This window comes from Nyctereutes procyonoides, unplaced genomic scaffold (assembly GCF_905146905.1).
Source record: "Nyctereutes procyonoides isolate TBG_1078 unplaced genomic scaffold, NYPRO_anot_genome, whole genome shotgun sequence".
Classification (NCBI taxonomy): Eukaryota; Metazoa; Chordata; class Mammalia; order Carnivora; family Canidae; genus Nyctereutes; species Nyctereutes procyonoides.
The window spans coordinates 37,726,829-37,749,993 of record NW_026575051.1 but is presented as its reverse complement, the minus strand read 5'-3'; the positions used below and the strand labels follow the sequence as shown (position 1 = coordinate 37,749,993).

The window sequence follows — 23,165 nt, the reverse complement described above, 5'->3', positions numbered from 1 at the left end:
ACACTGAGAAGATTGAAGTCCTCTGATTTCATTTGACATCTCTTTTTTCTACTTCAAACTTTCTCTCAATCTTTATCCAAACCTTTCTCATTTTCTGTTGTTTCAGGGAAAATAAAAATATTTCATATTTTTGCTAATGTTATTTCTATCTACCGATAACTTTAACTCCATTTACAACCAATTCTGCAACCTTACCCTGACAGTCTCCTTTTTCATGGATTTAACTTTCCCAGTCTAGAAAATTTAATGAAACATTTCTCAACATTGGTAAAAACACCAATGCTGGGGCTCCAGCTTTGAAGATTCTGATTTAATTTGTCTGGGTGTGACCCAAGCTAGAATAATTGCTAGAGCTATCCAGGCAATTCTATTGTGCAGCCAGGTTTCAGAAGCATGATTTATTGCCCTTTTGGAAAGATGTGATATATAGTTCATTATATTATGGGCTGCCAGGGGGTTTGTCTTATTCTTCCACTCTTTAGTAAATATTTTATCACAAATCTATTTGTAGTTGCAAGGAGTGATCTCATTGTGTAATAGGGTTAATAGAGTGTTTTGTTTATTTTAAGATTTTATTTATTTATTCATGAGAAACAGAGAGGCAGAGACATAGGCAGAGGGAGAAGCAAGCTCCCTGAGGGGACACTGATGCAGGACTCAGTCCCAGGACCCCAAGATTGTGACCTGAGTCAAACGCAGATGCTCAACACGGAGCCACCCAGTTGCCCCTGGTAGAGTGTTTGGTTGTTTCATTTTTTTTTTTAACCATTCTAAAAAATGAGGGCATTGATGGGTAACAGGAATATGTATTTTTAAAAAGCTGCATGGAACATTCAAATGCACAGTGTTAAAAATCAACTAAATGCTTCCATATTCTCAGTCATATCATCAGCACCCACCCCCTTTTGTAGCATAAACCACTCTGCTTCTGTCCATTTCAGGCTGTCATTTTCTACCTCTCAAGAGTTGGGAATTTTGGTATCGTGTAAGACAACCTCCTCTTCATATCTAATTGTCACCAGATCCTATCAAATGGTATGCTGATAAATGTTTAGCAACAATCTCTTCAAGAGGTAAAAATGCTTATTCATAGTGTTTGTCAGTATTCATACTGTAACTAAACACTCCTACCACAGCCGATTTCAGTCCACCAACATGAAAACATCTAACGTGAATGTGCACAGTCGGCTTTTAGGTGCCTGGAGCTCATGCAAGCAAGCCTGCTTCATTCAGCACACCGCAGCATTAACAGTTTTAGCTCACAGTGCTTCTTTAGTCTAGCTTTGGCCTTTTCATCCTCATTGCCTGGGACAATGGATGACTTTCTCCTCTCTCAGGTGCCGACCTCTGACTTCTCCATTTCCTCAACCCATAAGCCTAGTCAGTCAGTGACAAACCCTGTCAATAATTATCTCAGAACTGTCTCCCTATTTCTCAAGCTTTAACTAGCTTTGTTATTCATTGTTTACCACATTCTCTGCTTGGGGATAAATATTAAATAACAAAATTTCCAAAGCGCCCTCTGTGCCTTCAGAATCAAGTCCACTAATTTCACTTGAGAGTCCTTGTGATCTGGCCTCCTTCCTTTCTAGTTGCACTTGTAGAGATTGCTTGAGTCCTGCTGCCATGGGCTAGATACATTGCTCTCTGGAGATCTCCTTATTTGGGAAATACACATCAAGAGTCTACAAAACATATCTGTGATGCTTACAGAAAAATAATAAAATTCTCATCTCCCAGATTAAATAATAACCATTGATGGTATCTTAGGAGTTCCCTGTCTGTTCTTTCAGGGTCTCTGCCCCTGTGCAAAAGGTAGCCACTGTCATGAATTTTGTGTTAATCACGTCATTACCTGTCATTAGTGTTTCCAGTTATAGGTGTATTCTCTAAATAATACATGTCTTGGTTTTGTTTGTGATTTTTATATAAATAATATCATGCTGTATGTGTTCTCCTAAGACTTAGTTCTTTGGCTCAGTAGTCTGGTTTTAAGATTCATCCACATTGTTGCATTTAGCAGACCCTGAGACAAAAGTTTACCTGTTACTTTTCATCAGAGAGTGCATTTTCAGGGTGGGACTCTGGTGGTAAATGGAAAAGAGTTGGTAAGAGATCTCAAAAGTTTGCCTCAAAGGACATTAAATTCTCTGCACTTTCCTGCACTCTAGATATATGCACATCTATGGACAGTGGGTGGGTCCTGATGCTTCACACACCTCAGCAGCAGCAGAAAACGCTGGGGCAGGAGGAAAAAGACACCATGAAACAGCTATGAGACCAAGAGCTGTAGACTGTGTCTCCTGCAGTGGGCCAAAGGTTATGAAGAGCTGAAGAGCTGGTTTGAGAGAGTGGTGAGGCTAAGAGGGGCTGAGATGGTACAGGAGAGGCAGCTGTGACACATTATTGCCTGGTATAGATACACACTTTGTAGTCATTGTTCTGTACATGGACTCTGCTGGTCCACTTTAATATGTGTCCCCTCATGCTCACAGCAGGCAGGAGTCTCTCCAGAGCCTAGGACTCTCATTCTCTGTCTCCCTTTCTCTTCTAAATAGGAAAGAGATTGCTGTGTCAGGAGGTATGTGTGTTTTCAATTTTACCAGATGACACCAAATTATTTTCCTAAATGTTTGTGCCATTTTGAGTGAGAATTTCTTTTGTACCAAATCCTCAAACACACTTCATATCAATATTGCTTGACTTTTTTTTATTTTGCCCAGTCTTTGGGGACCAAGGATGTGGTAGTGAAATAGTACCTCATTGTGGTTTTATTTTGCATTTCCTTCATTAATAATGAGTTTTAAGTATTTCTTCACATATTTTTCCTTTTCTTGAAAATGCTTAAAGAATTTTGCCCATTTTTTCATTGGGATGTACATCTTTTCTTACTGATTTAGAGCAGTCCTTTAAAAGTTGTGAATATCTGTCCTTCTGTAGTTATGTGGCTTTCCGGTATCTTTTTCCAGTTTGCAGCTTGTCTTCTTTCTTAATGGTGACCTCTCATGAGCAGATATTCTTCATTTTAATGTAGTTGAGTTTGTCATCCTTTAATTTCATGGTTTGTGAAGATTTTCTGTCTACTTAAAAACCTTCCCTGGGATCCCTGGGTGGCGCAGCGTTTTGGCGCCTGCTTTTGGCCCAGGGCGCGATTGAATCCCACGTCGGGCTGCCGGTGCTTGGAGCCTGCTTCTCCCTCTGCCTATGTCTCTGCCTATCTCTCTCTCTCTGTGACTATCATAAATAAATAAAAATTAAAAAAAAAACCTTCCCTAGCTTAAAGTCATGAAAATATTCTCCTATATTGTCTTATACAAGTTGTAAAGTTTTGCTTTTCATACTTAAGCCACTAAAATTGATTGTGCATATGTATGTGTGTGTGAGAGATATGAAGTAGGAAGACAATGTCTTTTTTTTTATATGGATAATTAATTGTTTTAGCCCCATTCTCTGGATAGTTTCTGCTTTTCTCTCTGCTCTGTGATATCCCTCCTGTCATGAACATAGTTTTTGTTCATTTTATTATCACTGAGCCAATAACACATTGCTTTAATTATTACAAACTTAAAATAATCTTGATTTAACCATATTTCCCTGGCTTTGTTCTCTTTCTACAGGAATGTCTAAACTATTATTGACCCTCCACTCTTCCATAACAGATTCTAAAATTAGCTCACCAAGTTCTACAAAACACTTTATTAAGGAGATTGAAATTGTGTTGAATCTATAGATCACTATGAAGAGAATTGATACCTTTATAATGTTAAATCTTCCTATCCAAGAGCATGAAATATCTCTCCTTTTATTACTACCTTACAATACAGTTGCGTGATTTCTTTATTAAGGGCTTACATATCTTGGACTTATCCCTAGCTACTTTATATTAATTGTTATCATGTAAATGGCATGGTTTTATATCCCTTAGCTTTGCTGAACTATTTTAATTCTGAAAATTCACTAGCAATTCTTTGGAGTTAAAAATTTTTTAACTTAAATAGTTAAAAATGTTTCATCCATGAATAAAGAAAATTTGAGTTTTTCTTTTTGGGTCTTTGTATCTTTTATTGTTTTATATTTTCTTACTATCCCCAATGGGCCACCTAGTAAATTAAAGACAAATAGTGATTGCACATATGCTTACCTTGTTATTGATCTTGGAAGGAGGACTTTCATGCTTTACCATTAGGTATGATGTTTGTTTTACCTTTTGCATTTGTTTTCTTTATGTAATTGCCCTATATATAGTTGCTTTCTATTCCTAAGAGTTTCAACCATTAATAAATATAGATATTTATTCTGTACTTCTTCTATATCTATTCAGATTACCTGCTGTTTTTTCTCTCTTAATTCATTAATGTAATAAATTACCTTAATCAATTTTCAAATACTAAATCAATGCTACATTTCTGAGATGATAAATCTAACTTGACCATGACCTTTTTTCACACACTACTGGATTCCATTTGCTAATATTTTATTTCATACTATTTATTAATAAGTAAGATTGGACCATTATTTTTATCTCATACTTTCCTTTGCAAGCTTTGTAAGACTTCGTATGAAAATGAAGTTTGTTTGGTTTTTTTTTCCTATGTTTGATAGAATTCACAGGTAAAACTAGAGAATGATATTTATGGAAAAATATTTGATAACTGACTCAACTTCTTTAAAGGTTATAATAATAATTAGGTTTCCTATCTCTTTTTATATTAGTTTTGGTACGTTGTATATTTGCAGAAATTTATCCACTTCATATAGAATTTTAAATTTTTGACAAAACATTATTCATAATATCCTCTTGTTATGTTTTTCACATCTATAGAAAATATAATGATGTCCTCCTTTTTCAATCCTGATAAGATTGTGTCTTTTCCTTACTTTATTAATCTTGGTTTTTTTGTGTTTTTTATTAGCATTTTCAAAGAAAAAAATTTGACTTTTATTTTTTTTCTTTTCTTCATGCTATAATCTTTTACTTTTTTTCATCTTTTCTTCTCGTATTTTCTTTGAGTTAACTTTGTATTCGTTTGCTAACTTCCTGAGATGGATATTTAGCTCACTAACATTTAACTTTTTTCTTTCTTCTGAAGTAAACATTCTCATGAAATAAATTTGCCTATCAAATACTGATGTTGCCATACCCCACAAGTTTTATTATGTAGTACTTTTATCATTTGATAAAAATATTTTTAATATGCAGTATTATCTATTAATGTATGGGGTTTTTTATAAGGATTTTTTTTTTAGTTTCCAAATATATGGAGATTTTTCCAGATGTTTTTTTTATATTATTAAAGATTTTATTTATTTACTCATGAGAGACACACACAGAGAGAGAGAGAGGGAAAAGCAGGCTCCATGCAGGGACCCCAATGCGGGACTCGATCCCGAAACTCCAGGATCACGCCCTGGGCTGAAAGCAGGCGTTAAACCACTGAGCCACCCAGGGATCCCCTCCAGCTGTTTTTTTAAACTGATTCTTACATTTGTCTGAGAACATAATGTACATGAATTATAGTTCAATATATATAGTCAATATTTGTGTATGTTCTCCCTGTGCTTGAAAAGAAGGTATATTTTATATTATAAATATATAATATATAATACGTACTATTTTTATTTTATAATAAAGGTCAAGTTTAATCATGTTTTCCATCTTCTAAATTCTTATTGAATTTATCTTTTTCTATCAATTACCAAGAAAGATCCTAAAAATCCACCTGCTATTATTGTTGATTTTACTTTCATTATTATTCTGTCAACTTTTGCTTTATATATTTTGAAGTTATAATATTAAGTGCATAAAATTGTAACTTGTTAGCTCTTTCTGATGACTTTATACTTATATCATTATGTTATTACAGTCTTCTTTTTTGTAATACCTTCTGGCAAATAAGAAACTTTGTCCACTGGTGTGCTGGAACTGACTTATACAACTTACAGGAGCCACTTGCACACATCTCTTCACAAGTTAGTGCTTGGTAATGTCATATCAGTGGCCTGAAATCAGCCATGGGGGAATAAGAACACGTGGAAATTGGCAAATGCTACAAATCAAGCCTTCTTACCTACCCCCAAGCTCCGTTTGTTTTTGTTTTTTAAGATTTTATTTATTTATTCATGAGAGACACAGAGAAAGAGGCAAAGACATAGGCAGAGGGAGAAGCAGGCTCCATTCAGGAAACCCAATGTGAGACTCGATCCCGGAACTCCAGGATCACGCCCTGAGCTGAAGGCAGATGCTGAACCATGGAGCCACCCAGGCGTCCCCAAGAGCCGTTATTAAACATTTACCAGCATAGCTCTGACTTCATTTGATATTAATATAGCTACACCAACTTTCCTTTGGTTAGTGTTTACAGATATAAATTTTTTCCATCCTTTTCATTTCAACTTCTTTGTATCTTTCCATTTAGATGTGTCTCTGAAAACAGCATATGATGTTTTTTTTTTTAAGATTTTATTTATTTATTTATGAGAGACACACACAGAGAGAGAGGCAGAGACACAGGCAGAGGGAGAAGCAGGCCCCATGCACGGAGCCTGATGTGGGACTCGATTCTGAGACTCCAGGATCACACCCTGGGCTGAAGGCGGGCGCTCAACCGTGGAGCCACCCAGGGATCCCGGGATTTTTATTTTAAATGCAGTCTGACAATCCTCTGTCTTTTAATAGGAGCACTTTGTCTGTTTGCATTTAGTGCGTTCCAAATATTACATGGAACATACTTAACACTAAAAAAAAAATTATTAGTTGTTTATCTGAAATTCAAATTTGCCTGGGTGTTCTATATTTTATTTGCTAAGTCAGGTAATTCTATTCCTATCCTGTTCCTAACCTTAAACCTCAGAACAGAATGGTACCAGATCATAATAACTGCTAACAATGTGCCAGGCCTTCTACAAAACTCATGACAGGGCAGTCCTGGTGGCTCAGCGGTTTAGCGCCGCCTTCAGCCCAGGGCCTGATTCTGGAGACCGAGGATCGAGTCCCCCGTCGGGCTCCCTGCGTGGAGCCTGCTTCTCCCTCTGCCTGTGTCTCTGTCCCCCCGCCCCATGAATAAATAAATAAAACCTTAAAAAAAATAAAACCATGACATTTTGTCATTTAGTCTTCAAAACAAAACAAAACTATATAACATGCAAGGATTAATCCAAGACTATGGTGTTGAAATTACTGTTATACCTTTTTTAGGTTAGAAATCTAATACATATAGAGATTATCTGCCCAAATTCAGCAAATGACTCAGAAAGGCAAGACTATCTTACTGTAATTTCAGCCCCGCAGGTATTCAAAACGAAGTCCATCTTTCTTTTCTACATGAACGGTGATGGGTCCTTGTGCATCAGAAAGTTAACAGGCAGAGATTTATAACTATTTCTACTTAATCTGCTCCAATTCTGATCTTCTTGAGTAGTTAAAATATTTTTTTGTGGAAATATCTGCATCAGTGCTATACATGCAATCCTCTCTACTCAGAATTCCCACATACTCCAAGATCAGGTTTGCATGAAAGCTCTAAAAAAAGGAAATTTGACTTTCATGGTTTGCAATATCAGAATCACAGGCAGCAGTGAGACTTAGAAAATAGAGATGCTGAGCTAAATTAGAGCTAATTCTGATATGAGTTCTTTAGACATCATCAGAATCTAATGAGATACCTATGTTCCAAGTATATTGCATCCTTGGGATCACAGGGAGAAAGATATCCCATAGTCCAGCAACTTAGCACTTTGGAACCAGAAGGAAAGTGAATATTTGGCACATTATCATTTAATGTGTCCCATAAGCAAATCCACATTCTTGTCCCATGATATTTTCTTAGTGCATCCCCAGCTTCTAAAGTTTTCTTCCTCCTGAAATTTGGGGAATTTTTTTCCATAGGCTCTATGGTAGGTCTCTATGAATACTGCCACTTGTCTTCTTCACCTACTTCAAAGCAGATCATGGACTCATCATGGATTGCCTCTAGCTGATGAATTACCTGGTCCTACTCAAGTATAACCATTTGTTTTCCATGCCATTCAACATCTGTGTCATGCTACATTCAAAAAAATGCTCTAAACTACACTCTCCCTACATGTGTGAAGTACAATTGCAACTGATCATCCAACATATCAGATTGACTGGTAATATTCCACTTGGATTCTCTTACCAATAGCCTGTGTGTTTATTTAAACTCTGGAAGGACTTCTGAAACCTATGGAGATGGTGCCAAATAAGTATCCATGATGTGTTAAAAACTGGGAAGCAGAAGAAAGGAAAAAGTTAATAGTATTTAAGTTAATGTAAAGATAAAATTATTAAAAGTAACTAAATGGAGTTGGTCCCACTTGTACATGGAGCAGGTAGCTGCCTACCCAGAGTGATTTGAGAGGTACTAAAAATCCAGGTGCTAGAGAATAATTGGGTTTCTTTTTAGTTCCTAAAAATAAGCTTCAGCTAGGCTGGCCAGCAACTTGAACCTATTTAGGAGAGAAAGGATTCTGCTAATTTTGCTTATGTATTCACATGAAATTCATTCATAATCCTAAACATTTTAAACTTTCCTGCTAAAATTCTGAAGTAAATGTAGCACTCCATGAAGAAGTAATGTGTTGATCCTGTAGTTTACCATAATCTGTGACCCCACAACATTTACCTTGAGAACACTTGAGAGTTGAGGGTCTTCCTGTGGTTCTGGAATTACAGTATGAACAGTGCCCTGGAAACTGGCCGTGGCTGTGCATGGACCTCAGCCAGGGTCCATTGTGAAGCAATGCCAAATCTTAGATGAAGGCAGCCATGTGAGACCCTCACACCACCCTAAGACTAGTACTTCTGTTTCTCTCCTCTCCCAGGACAGAGAAGACTGTCATCTTTGACACTCCTCCCCTTCTCAATATGCCTTCCTCTCTCTCCCCACAAAGTGGGAGAGGGGAGAGTTAACACTCTCTCTAGTATTTCTGTTTCAAATGCAGTTGAGGACAAGGACCTCTGCCTCTGCATTCTTGACACTTACCAGACCTGAAAACCTCATGACTCCACCTGCTCAGAGGTCACCCTCTCTGGACACAAAAGAGACAACCCCCTTTCTCTTGCTTACTTCTGTCTTCAACTTCAGTTCTGTTCCCACCCACTCACCAAACCGCATGAGTCCTCAACAAGAAATGCAATTTTCCACCTCAACAAAACTTCTCAGTATCTCACCTATAGGTTTAGATATTTTTTCTATGCAGCCAGGTAAAGGGGGGGCTCAATACTTAATTATACAAAGAGAGAATAGTTGCTAGAATTAGCAACTCTTATTCCTTGTAATGACTTTCCAAGGTCCTAACCCTTTTTGTTCTGACATATCAAGTATAATGCCTAAACCTTATTTTGCGATGAGAAAAAAAAAAAAAAAGACAATGCAACTGCTCTAATTCTTTGAGACAAGGGACCACTGATTCTCGTTCTCATAGAGTGAGATGTTGCTGAACAACCCAGTTTGGGAAGTAAGCAAGACTGAATGGCATCCAAGTTTCAAAAGCTTCAGAGAGAAAACCCACACGTCATTGACAATCAGTCAGTTTATATGCTGACTACTGAAGGAGTTTATTCACTTCATATTTCATTAAAGAAAATCAGTAGATGCTTCCTTAATTTCTATGATTATCTTCTTTATCATTTATTTCAACACTTTTTCACTAGGGCTAGCATTGTAGAAATTTAAGGGAACACATGCAGGAAGAAAGGTAGGAAAACAAGGTCTAGAAGCTTATGTTTCTCACTTGATTGTGTAGAAAATATGCTTAAAATCCATGCAATTTTCTGGAAAAAACATTAAACAAGGTATTCAGTATATCCACATAAGTTTTGAGGTATATGTTAAGCACAATGTACATTTAGTTGCCCTTGCTCTTTGGAAAAATTTCTCAGGTGTGTAATTGAGTATTTCTACTAAGATGGGAGGTGGACAGGGATATAATGGATCACAAAGAAGTTGAGCTTTTGTGTAAAGTCCACAAACCCTTGCTCAGTTTTGGTAAGGTCAGGAAGCTTGTGCAAGATTAAATTATTATTTTTGAAATTTTCCAGTCATTGATTTGGTCCTGAAATGTTATCTACTCTCTCTCTGTGGAATTCTGTTCTCCAAATGGAGATTTTTATTCTATAGGAATTCCAGTAACTTTTGCCTCTGCTTCTGTTAATTCATTCATTAAGGCATTGCAGCCATTTCCCTTAGGAAACATAATGGGTTTGCTAAGTGCTTATACCAGTGACTGGCTTTCATAACAATGCTGCCAGAAAAGCCCCATTCTCTGTGTCGAACACTTTTCTTAGCCTGCCCACGAACATATTGTATTCCTTCCTGCCCACTTAAATATTTTCTGCCACACCTTTCATGAGAGCCTCTCAGCCTGTTGGGAGTCCATTCCACCATGGCTCTCTGAGCCCTTCTTCAAATTATTTGTTTTGCTGAAAAATCACCCTCACCATCATGATCTTCATCAACATGTCAGTACTCAGCATGTACAATTCTAAACTCAAAGAGGTGATAGCAGCAGTTTTCCAAGTTTTCAGTATGTATTACATGTTAGATGGCGACACCTTCTGGTGAAGTGACACATTATCATGTTGAATATACCAAGCTCTATGAGCACATTGCAAACCTCAAAATAAAAAAGAATGCAAAAAAAAAAAAAAAAAAAAAGAAGAAGAAGAAGAAGAAGAAGAAAAATAAAAAGAAGAAGAGAATGAAGGTGGGAAATTTTGATAGATTTGAGTGTGGTATTAGGGGAATTCTCACCCATATAGGACCTCATTTTCTTTTAAGATAAGTGGCGAAGCCAGATCTTTCAAAGAGGTTTGCTATGAGAGTGGAAAAAAAAGGTCAATAGCTAGAGGGAAAGTGGTATCAAGAGAATCCTTTAAATAGAAGAGAAAAGTAAGAGCATACTTATAGGCTACTAGGAATAATCCAGCATAAAGTGGGGAGAAAATGATGTTGGCAAATGACAGAAGAGTTTCTGGAAGAATGTCCTCAAGGGGTTTAAAAAAAAAAAGTGAGATCCAGTACATAAGTAAAGGAATTGACCTTGAATAGGAGCAGATCACTCATCAAGTAGTCACAGGAGGGAATGCAGAGTATCTGAACACAGATGCAGTCAGTGAGCAGATGCAGTGCTGAACACTGATAAAGTTCTCTTCTTACTCCTTTTGTTCTCAATAAAATGTGGAACAAGGTCATCAGCTGAAAGTGAGAATTGGCAAGAAGTGCAAGAAATCTGGGAAAAGTTGTATGTAGTTCTTCTGAAAAGAGTAAACTCAATGAATCAAGGAAACTTAGTGTGATACTAGTAAGGATCATACATTTAAAGTGGATCCAAATGGTTATTTTTTCCCATCCATGTTCAGCTACAAGGTGCAAACGAGGAGTAGGAAGAAGGCTGAATTTAACATGGTTATGGTTTTACTCTCAATTATAATAATTGATGGACAAGGGAAGTGAGGACTTGTTATCCTAAAGAGCCAGGCAATATTAATATTCTTTCCCATTGATACCCATGGTTTTAATTGATTCCATTTATTGTTTATTTATTTACTCCTGGATAAATTGAAAGTATCTCAGGATGCTAACTTTACTAAAATATACTTTATGCATAACCCATCTCCTTTCTGTTCTTTTGGTTTTCAGTCACAAAGGAATTTTTGTCTTTTCACTTAGGATATTATCTTTAATAAAATGACTGTATCCAAAGCCTCTGTTATTAGACCTGTAGCTGAGAGAAGAAATTTATAAGGGAGGTTGTAATAATGTAGGTGGATAGGACATAGGAAACTAATTTTTATGGCCTATTTTTTTAAATGAATCTAACTCATATGTATATTGTAAAAGACTCATTAACTAGCTCCACAGGAATTTTTCATCAATTCACTTGATGAATCTGTACTGCATACGTGTCATATACAAAACACTGTACTAGGTAAGCACCAAGGTGAATTGGAAAGAGGACAAGATCATAATACTAAGGTATTTGAAGTCTAAAAGTCTAGGTTTTGCAAATACAAAGGTATTTGCAGCCTAAAGAGGAAAACATATTTATAGCAAATTATTCTTCAAACAAGCACAACAGGGGCACATGGGTGGCTCAATCGGTTGAGTATCTGCCTTTGGCTCAGGTCATGATCCCCAGGTCCTGGAATGGAGCTCTGCATGGAGCACCCCACAGGGAGCCTGTTTCTTCTCCCTCTGCCACTCCCCCTGCTTGTGCACTCATGCTCTCTCTCTCTCTCTCTCTCTCTGTCAAATAAAGAAATAAAATCTTTAAAAAAAAAAAAAAGCAAGCACAACGACACAATTTCTATGACATTTGTACATCCAGTTTAGCACTATATACCATCCTGGGCTGAACCACAGTAGACACTTAAGGAACACTGGTGAATCAGTAAATCAGTAAAGATATGAACCACACTGAAGCAACACACAGGATCAATGAATGAATTCTGACCATGGGGTCTGAGAAAGCTTAGTGGAGAAACAAAGAAAGCTTAGAAACTGGCCAGTGAAAGAAGGAAAAGTACAGCCCTCTAATATGAAGGAACAGACAAGCATGAGCTGAGCACTAAAGCAAGGAAGTACAGGAAGACATCGGAGACACACATAGTCTTGTCTGAGGACTCAGAAGTATCCTGAAAGAGTATGTAAAAAAGGAAGAGTGATACCAGGAAGTGAACTGCCTGGACTGTTGGATAAAGGAGTTTTTACTGAACACTTACCCTGTTTTAAGTGCTGCCCAAATGGTAACTCATTTACTAAGATCGCAGAAACCCTGTAGGAGAAGCACTATCATTCACCATTTTACAGGGGAGGAAACTCAAGCACAGATAGGTCAAGTACTTCCAAGTTGTATGGCTGGTGAGTCACAGAGCCACAGCCCTGTGCTCACTGGTGCTATTAAACATTTTGAATAGTTGAGCAACATATGATTTCTGTTGCTACCACATTTTTCTTTCACAAATAATGAACATATTTAAATTAAATTTAGAAAGTAAGCAATGAATGTTAACTGTCTCTCATCTATATTTAGAAGTTCTGAATATGCAAATGTATTGATTGCTATTTTTTTATTTTCTTCATTCAACGATATGATTGTTTCCCAAAACTATTGACTTACAATTGTTTTCCTGGTGATTAATTTATAATATAGTACAATTGCATTAATTTTTTCTAATTCATATTATATTTAATTAACTTTTTCTAATACTCTTGTACTCTAGAAAAGAGTGTTTTTCTGTTTGTTTGTTTGTTTGTTTGTTTGAAACCACTTTGCCCTTCTTTCTCTTTGTAACTTTGAACTTTACCCAGAAATAATTATTGATAGCAGCCAATTCAACATCATACAGGTTACACAAGTATTTTCTCCTCAAAAGATTTTCTAATCTTCTATTAAATATGCTCCTTTCTTATAGCAGGTAATTCAACTATCAATTCATTCTCATTAATCTTTCCTCTACTCTTTCCAAAACTTATATAAAATAAGATATAAAACACATGAAAATGCATCCAGAGAATCAAAACTAGTTCAATTTCGACATTACTATTTATGCAGCATGGAGGCTAGCATCTAATGGGATCTAATTGCTTTACCAAACAGTGCTTTCATTAGCTACAATAAATATCAGCTCTTTTTACCTCACTGAAATCTGCAACATTCCATTTTCAATTCTTTAAATTTGGGGTTTATTTTATTGGAAATCCTTGAGAAAGACAGACTTTTTAGGTGTGGCTTCTTCTATAAATATTTTCGGACCCTTAGTCCCTATTCTCAGAGACTTTACCTACCTCTTTTCTAGTGATGGCTTGAAGTCAAGACCCAGGCAAAAGATTCTGTTCCATGCCCAAGTGATGGTATCCACATTCCCCTGTGGTTGTCTCTATGTAACTTAGAGGAACACAGGCTGAGGTGTCTGATACTCATGTGAAAAAGGACACCAGAGAAAGATGGAAGATGGTTAACCTAAAGTAGAGAAATGCCTGATATAGAGGAAATATGAGGAAATGTCAACCTGATCTTTGCCCTTCTAGAGGGCAGAAATAGGACGAATATTGGAAGCTACTAGAAGATAATTTTCTGCTCAAAGAAAAAATTACTTAAGCAGAGATTTCAAAAACGGAACAAAGTGCTTCCAGGATGAGGCAGAAAACCATTTGTAGAATATTTGCCATGGGTGTCCCTCAGCAAGGAGATATTAAAAGTTCAGGAACCATATAATTCATTTTCCAAACAGGAAACATTTGAGAATGAAGGGATAGCTGCAATAAACTAGGATATCCCAAGCAAACCAAGTCGTACTTCAACCTAATTCACCTCCAGTTATGTGCACTTGACATGTGGAGAATAGGGAAAATTGGAACTAGTAAGGAAAAGATAACAGGTCATGGGATTCTGGGACACAGAGCAAATCTGTAACTTTTTCACCCCTTTCTATTCCTATCCTGAAAGAATGAAGTACAAAGATGCAGATTAAGTAGATCTATGTGAGCAAGCCTGGATATGAGTGTTAAGACCCAGAAGAATCCAAGTAGGATCAATTCCAGGACAGGGCACTCTTCCCAGAGCCAAGGTGGAATAAATACTATTCCCAAAGCAAGTTATTCAGAGAATTCTAGTAGAGCATAACATTTAAAAATAAGAACAGGACAAACCCCAAAAGGAGGAATATTGTGGGGGGTGACGAAGTGGAGAGCAGGACCAGCACTGCAACAGACACTGTGAGAAGAATGGAGGTGCAGAATATATGAGGAGCACAGTTTCCCAAAGTATGGTCTATGCTTACCATACTGGATAGGCATAGAATTATCAAATGATGCACATTTTTTTCTTCCATTCTTAGTGGCAATTAAAATGTAGTTACAAAAACTTTTTCTGTGACTTATACTGAAATCTATGATTGTTTGAAAGGTTATTAAAAATTAACATTCCTAAGCTAAAATTCCCATTTTACTAGCTGCAGTGATAATGCAGCTGTACAGATAGCTTCTATCCCTTTCTTGTACTTGCCAATGTTCAGTGGGCACCTTCCAGTCTACCATGCAGCTAGCCTAACTCAGGGAATATTGACCACCTCTACAGTTAGAATGGGCCACTCAGAGAAATTCCAGTCCCCTGCTCTCTAATCACTCAATTCAAGCTAGAGGCATTGGTATATCCCTTGGTAACTGGTATTGGTCCAGGCACATGGCATAAGACAGCCATACTTTAGGGAAAGGTTATTTTTCAAAATGTTCAAGGGCAAGCAAGTTAACTTGGTGGAAACCAGCCTATAGATAAAGTCACCACGTGAGGGAACTGAACAAAGAGAATGAGAGAATGGCAGAAAGGCAGAGTTAGAGCTCTCTTTTCACCAGGCATTCCTTACTGTTAGCTTTCCTTTCTTTGTGATAAACTTCCTTATTGTTTAAACCATTTTGAGATGGGTTGTCTTGACTCTTCACCTTAAAGTGTCCTTACAGATCCATAAAACAGTGGTTTCCCAAACCTGCATGCATATTAGAATCACCTACAGACCTTCAAAAGTTGCTGATGCCTACGTTCTGCTCAGAGATTATGATTTATTGGTTTGGTATGTGGCTTGGTGAGAAAATTAATCCATATGCTCCCTTTCATCCTGGAGATTCCTGAGAATTTATCACTGTCCAAGATTGACAGAGTACTCTAAGACTCCTCAAAATGACAGAGAATATGTATTCCCACAGAACTCAGTACACCCCCTGTAATGAAGGAGGGACTTTTATGCTTTGTGGCAAAATTTGAGTTGCTTCACGGCTACCCTGCTTGAATTTTTGCTTGAATCCCTTGTCTCTGCCAGAAGATTAGTGTTTGAGGCCCTTCTTTAATAAGTCTAGACCTAACCCTAACAAATACAGTAGTGCCAGCAGGATGAAATGTCTCAGGAAGTTAAATCCTCTGTCAACCTGATCTCTTCATACTCCCCTTCATCTTTTCTCTCACCTCCCTATGTAAAATATACTGCTTGCTCTGTAAAGTCGACTGAAAGTAACATGTCCTTGACCCAACTCACTTTCAACCAGACTGCCACACTCTGAGCCCCACCATACAGAAATCCTAGGGCTGCCACTAATAGACAGGAAGGTTGTTTTGTTGCATCCCCCCCCCAGGTTTTTAGAAGCACTCCACTTCCTCATCCAAAGTGCACCTCACAATATGCTATCATTCCCCACTTGAATTATAATGTCTATCAAAAGAGCCATCTCTCGGGAGGCTTGAGTGCTAAGTGGGGAGTGATTTTTAGAGATGTGTGGGAAATGGTTTCAATATTTGGCAGTTCCTAAAGGCAAGATGATTTGAGATGTTGGTGATTTAAAAAATACACTTGATCAGCTCATTATGCTATTCCCCTATTTCTGAAAATGCCTTGTCACTGAAATTTGGCAGTTGCACCGAAGTAGAACTTAAATAAACTAGAGAATTATAACTTCTGGTTAATTCATGTATCATATGTTTCACATATATCGATGTATATATTCACCAGGAAATCAATCTTTCTTTTACAGATCTCTCCATTAAAATATACCATTCTGAAACTAAAGACATAGACAATGCCCCAAGAATCGAAACAACCGAAAGTACTCCAAAAATGTACAAAGTGTCAACCATGAAACGAATATTCGATTTGGCCAAGCATCGAACAAAAAGGTCAACATTTTTCCCAACTGGAGTTAAAGTCTGTCCACAGGAATCCATGAAACAGATTTTAGCCAGTCTTCAAGCTTATTATAGATTGAGAGGTAAGGAAAGAAATGGAACCTGTTTAGCCCCTCATTCTTTTTAACCTTTCCCTTTCAGTCATCCATACAATGTCTTTAGCCCCAAACTTTCAGAGTCTTTCATTTAGTCACAGGAGTTATAAAAATCAGGCAATTAACCTAACAGTAATGAGTAGTAAACTTTCAAAACTATGGTAGATATCTGCTTTTACATTTAAAATAATGTCTTCTGCAACATAGAACTATTAAGGCATTTAACAAGTCACCAGAAGGATTGGTATCTGGGTATTATCTCTTTGTTTTATTTTTGCCAAAACCCAATATTGGATTTTAATATTATTATTATGAAGTAAGAAGCACAGAATGATTACAATGTCAGAAAACTGAGCAAGTTGATTTATGACTTAAGATTTCATTTTTCAAAAGCAACATTACAATCCATATCCTCTTTCCCTTCTTGTTAAGTTTAAATTGTTTATTGCTGATCCAGCAAAAAGTTCTGAAGTTTGGAAACCTGGAGGCACATCCAAGTGCAGAGGAGTCACAAATTAACAATGATTTACCAAGATATAATGCAGGGATGTTAACAGGAGTTACAACACAATTACTGTGATTTCCAGGAGAGTTACAGTACAGTTTTTACCCCAAGACAGCCTAACAGGATTCTTGTGACTTTCTCAGAAATCATTATGGAATTAAATCACACCACAGTGATCAGTGGCTATCTTTGTAATTCACTTACTGCAGATGAAAAAGTCGCTATGGCTGCTTCTTTAAATGAAAAAAAAACAAAACAAAACACAAAACAATCTTTAGTAGATATTATTAAATCCCCCAGTTTGTTCCAAAAAATGCAAAATATCTTATCTAGCTGAAGCCTAAACTCAATTCATCTTACATGTGAAAGTTGAGGGGGTTTGCTGAGGCCCATCTTCATCACATGAGATATTTATTTCCATTCCAAAAAGCACAGTCAACCTGCTCTATTTGATACCCATTAACTAGAATGTGCTGGTTCAATTCTAGCCTGTGATGTATTGCAAACTATGACAATAGAGAACGCATTTCATGATACTAACATTCTGAAGTTCTTGAGTATTTACATCTGTAAAATGTACAAAGGTTGCATAAGTCTGGAGAGTTTTTGCTAGATTTTGGAGACAAGAGTCTCAAAAATATCAGGCCTTATGTTCCTCATATGTCTCATTTTATGTGGAAGAGACATTTGCTTTCTGACAGAAGCCACACCCACAGAAAAATGACAAGTACTGGATTACAGTCAGAAGGAGAACTCTAATTATAGAAAATCAAGTACACTATATTATTATTCTGAGTTCCTAGCATAGCACTTCTGCATGGCAGTTTCTGACTAAATGCTTGTTGATGGATACAGGAGTCAAAGAGGCCACTGGGAATGCAAAGAGAAGACAATAATGTGTAAATTATTCATTTTGAATGTGCCTACACATTGATCAGATAATGACACTGGTAAATTTCATGTTGTTTGTTCATGAATGGAAGTGAAATATATAGCATATGCATCACATTGAATGTGAATATAACTGCTATTCTCATATAACTTCTAATCCTTTATGACATTCACAAATAGGATTCATCACAGGTATTTATAAAATAGACTATTGCTGAACCAAGTTTTTAACTCTGAATTTTATTTTTTATTCTTGATTAGGTTTGCCTTTTTCATTCTTGCTTTCCTAGATGAAACAAACCACTGTTTTTCTCCCCACAGCAACAACAGTCCATTATTTTTATGGCTGCCCCTGGGTGATATGAAATTTTACTATTCATCAGCATGGGTTTCTTAAGTCTAACAAATTGGTTCACAAAGAAACAAGAAATAAGACTAGATACAAAGTGGTGCTCCTTTGACAGAGTAACACACTTGCTGTTTTTGTTACTGCTTTTGCAAAATTATCTTTTGACATCTTTCAAACTTAGGAGAGAAAGCTTCCACATTCATCAAATCAAATGGAATATTGATATATTTATTTTTCCAATGCTTAAAGCAGCACAAATGAAAATGTTCTGAACTTCATAGTAGAATCATAAATATGCTTATCCCAAAGCACAAATGAAAGACAGGCAAGTTTGTTTCTGGCAGTCTCCCAGGGGAACCCTGTGTTCCTACTCAAGCAAACTCCTCTCAAACATCCCACCCTTCTCTGTATCTCCCTCCCCCTTTCCCCCTTCTTCTTTTGCTTCTTCTCTCTCCCTCCACCTCTCTGCCTCAAAATCAAAAGCTCGATCTTTCTTTCACATTAATATATGCCTTAGAGAAAGATTAAGATAGAGGGAATCCTAGTTCTTCGTTCTCCATGTGTTATCCAAGACCAGCATCGTCACCAGCATCTAGCTAATTGTTAGAAATGCAGACCTACTTTCACCCCACCATATCTATTTCCAGAATCTGTATTTTAATAAGACTCCAGGTAATCCATTTACACACTATAGTTCTAGAATATCTAGCCAACACCTCCATTATACAGTTTAAAAAGTGAGGTGACATGGTCAGCCAGGGCCAGCATTAGTGGCAGAGCATGGTTAAAACACAGCATTCTGACTCTTACTCCATTGTGTTATCTCTCCATCTAATGTGTGCCCAACCTTGGGCAAAAATGCCCCCATTTTTACATACCATTGGTTTAACCTAATCCTTACAAATGTGAATAACTATCCCAGGACCTGCCTTGCCTCCTTGATGTGTGTTCCCAAGGGTTCTTTCCACATCACCAAAGAGTCTACAGTGAAGCATTCAATAGAAAGATTGAGGCTCTGGTCAGATTTCAGGCACTGGCCAGCAAATGTGGGAAGACTGAAGAGGCAAGGTTCTGGATGTCCCTAGAATCCCTGTGGAAATCTTTCCTGGTAGATTTAGGGAAGGATGGTGCAGGAAGTTAAATAAGAGGTAAGTTAAAAGGATAGAAAAATCCAGCTTTCAGAAGTTTTCAGACTCCTTCCAGTCATGAGATCCTTTGATGCTTTAACTTTCAAGGGTTCTTTTGATGTCCTCTTGGTAAGGATGGGAGAACTCTCCTAGTGGGGCATGAGCTGGTGCTCCCTGTTATCCCAACTGCGGAAAGATGCTGCACTTCCTGCTTTGTGCTAAGCTACCAGGGGGCCAGAAAAATGACATCGGAGCAGTCACCAAAAGAATTTGCCCCTCAAAAAAGTCTAAAGAAAAGCTACTTGTCCCTGTTTCATTTTTAACATTTTAATCCCTATAAACAACAATGCCCCAGAAAAATAATTCTTTTTTGTTAGTTTCTTTATTTTATTTTATTTTATTTATTTATTCATGAGAGACACACAGAGAGAGGCAGAGACACAGCTAGAGAGAGAAGCAGATTCCATGCAAGAAGCCCACCGTGGGACTTGATCCCAGAACTGCAGGATCATGCTCTGGGCAGAAGCCAGAGGCACTAATCCACTGAGCCACCTAGGTGTCCCTTTTTTTCAGTTTCAAGATTTTAGTTAAATTATAGTTAGTTAACATGTGGTGTAATATTAGTTTCAGGAATAGAATTTAGTGATTTATCACTTACATATAATACTCAGTGCTCAACACAAGTGCCCTCCTTAATACCCATCACCCATTTAACCCATCCCTCTACACACCTCCCTCCAGCATCCCTTTGTTCTTTATAGCTAACGAGTTTGTTTTATGGTTAGCCTCTCTTTTTTTTCTCCCTATGTTCATGCGTGTCATTTCTTAACTCCTACGTATGAGTGAAATCGTATGGTATTTATCTTTTTCTGACTGACATTTAACTTAGCATAATATACTCTAGCTCGAACCACTTCATTGCAAATAGCAAGATTTCATTCTTTTTAATGGCTGGGTAATATTCCTCTGTGTGTGTGTGTGTGCGTGTGTGTGTGTGTGTGTGTGTATCACATTTTCTTTATCCATTCAACAGTCAATAGATATTTGGGCTCTCTCCATAGTTAGGATATTATTGATAATGTTTTTATAAACATCAGGGTGCATGTACCCCTTCAATTCTGTATTTTTGTATCCTTTGGGTGAATACTTAGTAGTTCAACTGTGGATCCATCCTAGGGTAGTTCTATTTTTAACTCTCTGAGGAATCTCCATACTACCTTCTAGCATGGCTGCACCAGTTTGCATTCCCACCAACAGTGCAAGAGGGTTCCCCTTTCTCCCCATCCTCACCAACACCTATTGTTTCTTGTGTTATTCTTTTTAGCCATTCTGACATGTGTGAGGTGATATCTCATTGTAATTTTGATTTGCACTTCCCTGATGATGAGGGATGTTGAGCATCTTTTCATGTGCCTACTAGTCATCTGTTGTCTTCTTTGGAAAAATGTCTTTTCATGTCATCTGACCCTTTTTAAATTGGATATTTATTTCTTGGGTGTTGAGTTTTATCAGTTCTTTATATATTCTGGATACTAACCCTTCAAATATCTTCTCCCATCCTATAGGTTGCCTTTTAGTTTTATTGATTGTTTCCTTTACCATGCAGAAGCTTTTTATCTTGATGAAGTTCCAATAACTCCTTTTATGCTTCTGTTTCCCTTACCTCAGGAGACATATTGACTAAGAAGCTGCTCTAGCTAATGTCAAAGAGGTTACTGCTTGTGTTCTCCTCTAGGATTTTGATGGTTTTCTGTCTCACATTTAGGTCTTTCATTCATTTTGAATTTAATTTTGTGTATGGTGTAAGGAAGTGGTCCAGTTTCATCGTTTTGCACATTGCTGTCCAGCTATCTCTGTACCATTTGTTGAAGACACTGTCTTTTTTTCCACTGGTATTCTTTCCTACTTGGTTGGAGGTTAGTTGACCATATAGTGTGGGTTTATCTCTGAGTTTTCTACTCAGTTCCATTGATCTATGTGTCTGTTTTTGTGTCAGTACCATACTGTATTGATCACTACAGCTTTATAATATAACTTGAAGTCTGGAATTGTGATCCCTCCAGCTTTGCTTTTCTTTGTCAAGATTGCTTTGACTATTTGGGGTTTTTGTGGGTCCACACAAATTTTAAGATTGTTTGTTCTAGCTGTATGAAAAATAACATTGATATTTTGATAGGGATTGCACTAAATGTGTAAATTGCTTTGGGTAGTATAGACATTTTAATAATCTTTGCTATTCCAATACATGAACATGGAATATTTCTCCATGTCTTTGTATTATCTTCAATTCCTTTCATTAGCAATTTATAGTTTTCAGAATTCAGATCTTTAACCTCTTTATCTAGGTTTATTTCTGGATATCACGGATTTTAGTGCAATTATATGGGACCAATTCCTTGCTTTCTCTTTCTGCTGCTGCATTAGAAATATACAAGAGATTTCTGTACATTGATTTTATATCCTGGGACTTTATTGAATTCATGTATCTAGCAATTTTTGGTAGGGACTTTTGGGTTTTCTACATAGAGTATCATGTCATCTGCAAATAGTGAAAATTTGTATTTTTCCTTGCCTATTTGGATGTCTTTTTATTTGTTGTTGTTGTTGTTGTCATTGTCTGACACCATGCCTTTCAGTTCTGTATTAAATAACAATGGTAAGAACAGATAACTCTGTCTTATTCCTGATCATAGAGGAAAAGCTCTGTTTTTCCAGATTAAGATTGATATTAGCTGTGGGTCTTTTGTATAAAGCCTTTATGATGTTGAGGTATGTTCCCTCTATCCCTAGTTAAGGGTTTTTATCAAGAATGGATGTTTACTTTGTCAAATGCTTTTTCTGCATCTATTGAAAGGATCATATGGTTCTTATCTTTTCTTTTATTAACATGGTGTATCACTTAATTGATTTTCCAATATTGAACCACCTTTGCAACCCAGAAATAAATCCCACTTGCTCGTGGTGAAAGATTCTTTTAATGTACTGTTGGGTGTGATTTGCTAGTATTTTGTTGAGAATATTTTTATCCATCTTAATCTGGGATATTGGCCTATAGTTCTCTTTTCTAGTGTGGTCTTTGTCTGGTTTTGCAATCAAGATAATAATGCTGGCCTCATAGAGTGAGTTTGGAAGTATTCCTTCCATTTCTATTTTTTGGAACAGTTTGAAAAGAATAAGTATTAATTCTTCCTTAAGTGTTTGGTAGAATTCTCCTGGGAAGCCATCTGGCCCTGGCCTTTTGTTGGGAGATTTTTGATTACTGATTCAATTCCTTTGCTAGTTATTGGTCTGTTCAAGTTTTCTATTCCTTCCTGTTTTAGTTTTGGTAGTTTATATGCTTCTAGGAATTTATCCATTTCTTCCAGATTGCCCAACTTATTGGCAGATAATTTTTCATAATGGTCTCTTATAATAGTTTGTATTTCTGTGGTGTTGGCTGTGATCTCTCCTTTCTGGGAAATAACTCCTTAAGCAGCTTCAGACATTTGTGCTTCAGGGAGAAAGTT

At 36.9% G+C, this 23,165-nt stretch overlaps 1 protein-coding gene across 1 annotated transcript in view; it reads left to right on the top strand.

The window, feature by feature from the left end:
* IMPG1 (interphotoreceptor matrix proteoglycan 1) overlaps window positions 1-23,165 on the top strand; it is a 129,692-nt gene that overhangs the window by 6,285 nt on the left and 100,242 nt on the right. Inside the window, exon 2 of the mRNA XM_055329616.1 lies at window positions 16,542-16,775. Within this exon, the coding sequence (XP_055185591.1) occupies window positions 16,542-16,775 (234 nt within the window). The remainder of the gene's footprint in view (window positions 1-16,541; window positions 16,776-23,165) is intronic.